This window comes from Suricata suricatta, chromosome 11, assembly GCF_006229205.1.
Source record: "Suricata suricatta isolate VVHF042 chromosome 11, meerkat_22Aug2017_6uvM2_HiC, whole genome shotgun sequence".
NCBI classification, from domain to species: Eukaryota; Metazoa; Chordata; class Mammalia; order Carnivora; family Herpestidae; genus Suricata; species Suricata suricatta.
In genome coordinates, this window is record NC_043710.1 from 39,749,572 (window position 1) to 39,750,934 (window position 1,363).

The 1,363-nt window shown below is 51.1% G+C and overlaps 1 protein-coding gene across 1 annotated transcript in view; it reads left to right on the forward strand.

Annotated features, from left to right (window-relative positions):
• Positions 1-715: 715 nt before the first annotated feature.
• LOC115272503 (serum amyloid A protein-like) overlaps positions 716-1,363 on the forward strand; it is a 15,192-nt gene continuing 14,544 nt past the window's right edge. The window contains exon 1 of the mRNA XM_029915559.1: positions 716-737. Coding sequence (XP_029771419.1) covers positions 716-737 — 22 coding nt within the window. The remainder of the gene's footprint in view (positions 738-1,363) is intronic.

Here is a 1,363-nt window from a genome sequence, read left to right on the forward strand (position 1 = left end):
GGTTACTAGAGAAAGAGCAATCATCATTCTCAGCTGAAGCTTACGTTCGACTAGCAGAAACACAATAAGTCCTGCAATGGAGAAAATTTCCCGCAGACAAACTGTATAAAGTATGATTAAAGCTGTTCATCTTTTCTCCTTTCCCTCTCCCTTCATCCATCTCTTCCTCCTTTTCTTCCTTCCTCCTTCCACCTTTGCTTCCATTTCCTAACTGGATCGATTTTGAGACCCCTTCAGCTCAGCTCTCACTCTGCTTCCTCTCCTCAGTGACACTGTCCCTGTTCCCTACCCCTTCCTAGCCTTTAACTTGACAAGAAAGAAAGAAAGAGAAAGAAAGAAAGAAAGAGAGAAAGAAAGACGAAGGAAAAAGAAAAGAGAAAGGGGGGGGGGAACGAATAACATCTACCAAGCCTGCACTAGAACCTCAGCACCTTCATGTAATTTACAGTGACCAACTATCCTGGTTTGTTTGGGTCTGAGGAATTTTCAGGGCCACTCTCAGTGCTCACTGGGGTAGTTCTAGGCAAACGGGGACCCTTCTGGTCAAGCTGGGACCCGTGGTCACTCATTAGGACTTCAGAACCCCCGGGGAGGCAGACAGCGTCCCCCACTTGAAGGCGACAAAACTGGGGTTTAGAGCAGCTGAGTCCACTGTCCAGGGACTGCCAGTCAGCAGGTGGCCGAGCAGAGGTTGGGACCAGAGTTCTTGCCGGGCATGAGGTCAGACTTCTTGCCAGGTAGGTGTGTCTGAGTATCACTTCCTAAAGCCGGGTGGCTATCGATCTCAGCTCCGTGTTGGCATCGCCTGCAGAGCATGAAAATACTGATGCCTGAGGTCCACTCCCGAGTCTGAGGTCTGGCCTGGGTGTGACCTGGTCACCAGACTTTCAGTTGCTCCCAGGTGATTGGAAGGTGCAGCCAAAGTGGCTGCTGGGCACGGCCCTACCACTTGCTTCCTCAAGCTGCCCATATCATTGGTACAGCTTGCTGAGAAAGTTTTCAGGATGTCATCGATGCCCCTAATACTCAGAGGGACTCAAGCCACAGTCATGTGCACTCATTCTGCAAGTATAGGATTCCTCGGCCTCGGGGCAGAAGTGCTATTTGTCTGGGCCTTTCCTGGAATCGGCCTCCCTGTCACCTCTGCACTCACCCATGTCCCCTGGACCTCATCACATGTGGCTTCATTTGACAACAGTGCTTCTTACCTGAGAGCAATCTGGGGCCCTGGGGATAGCTGACAATGCCTGGGAACTTTCTGGTTGTGACCCTCAGGGACTATGTTGCCCACATCCAGTGGGGAGAAGTCAGGGATGCCGCCTTACATCCTACAGTATCAGGACAGGCCTGAACAACAAAGAAT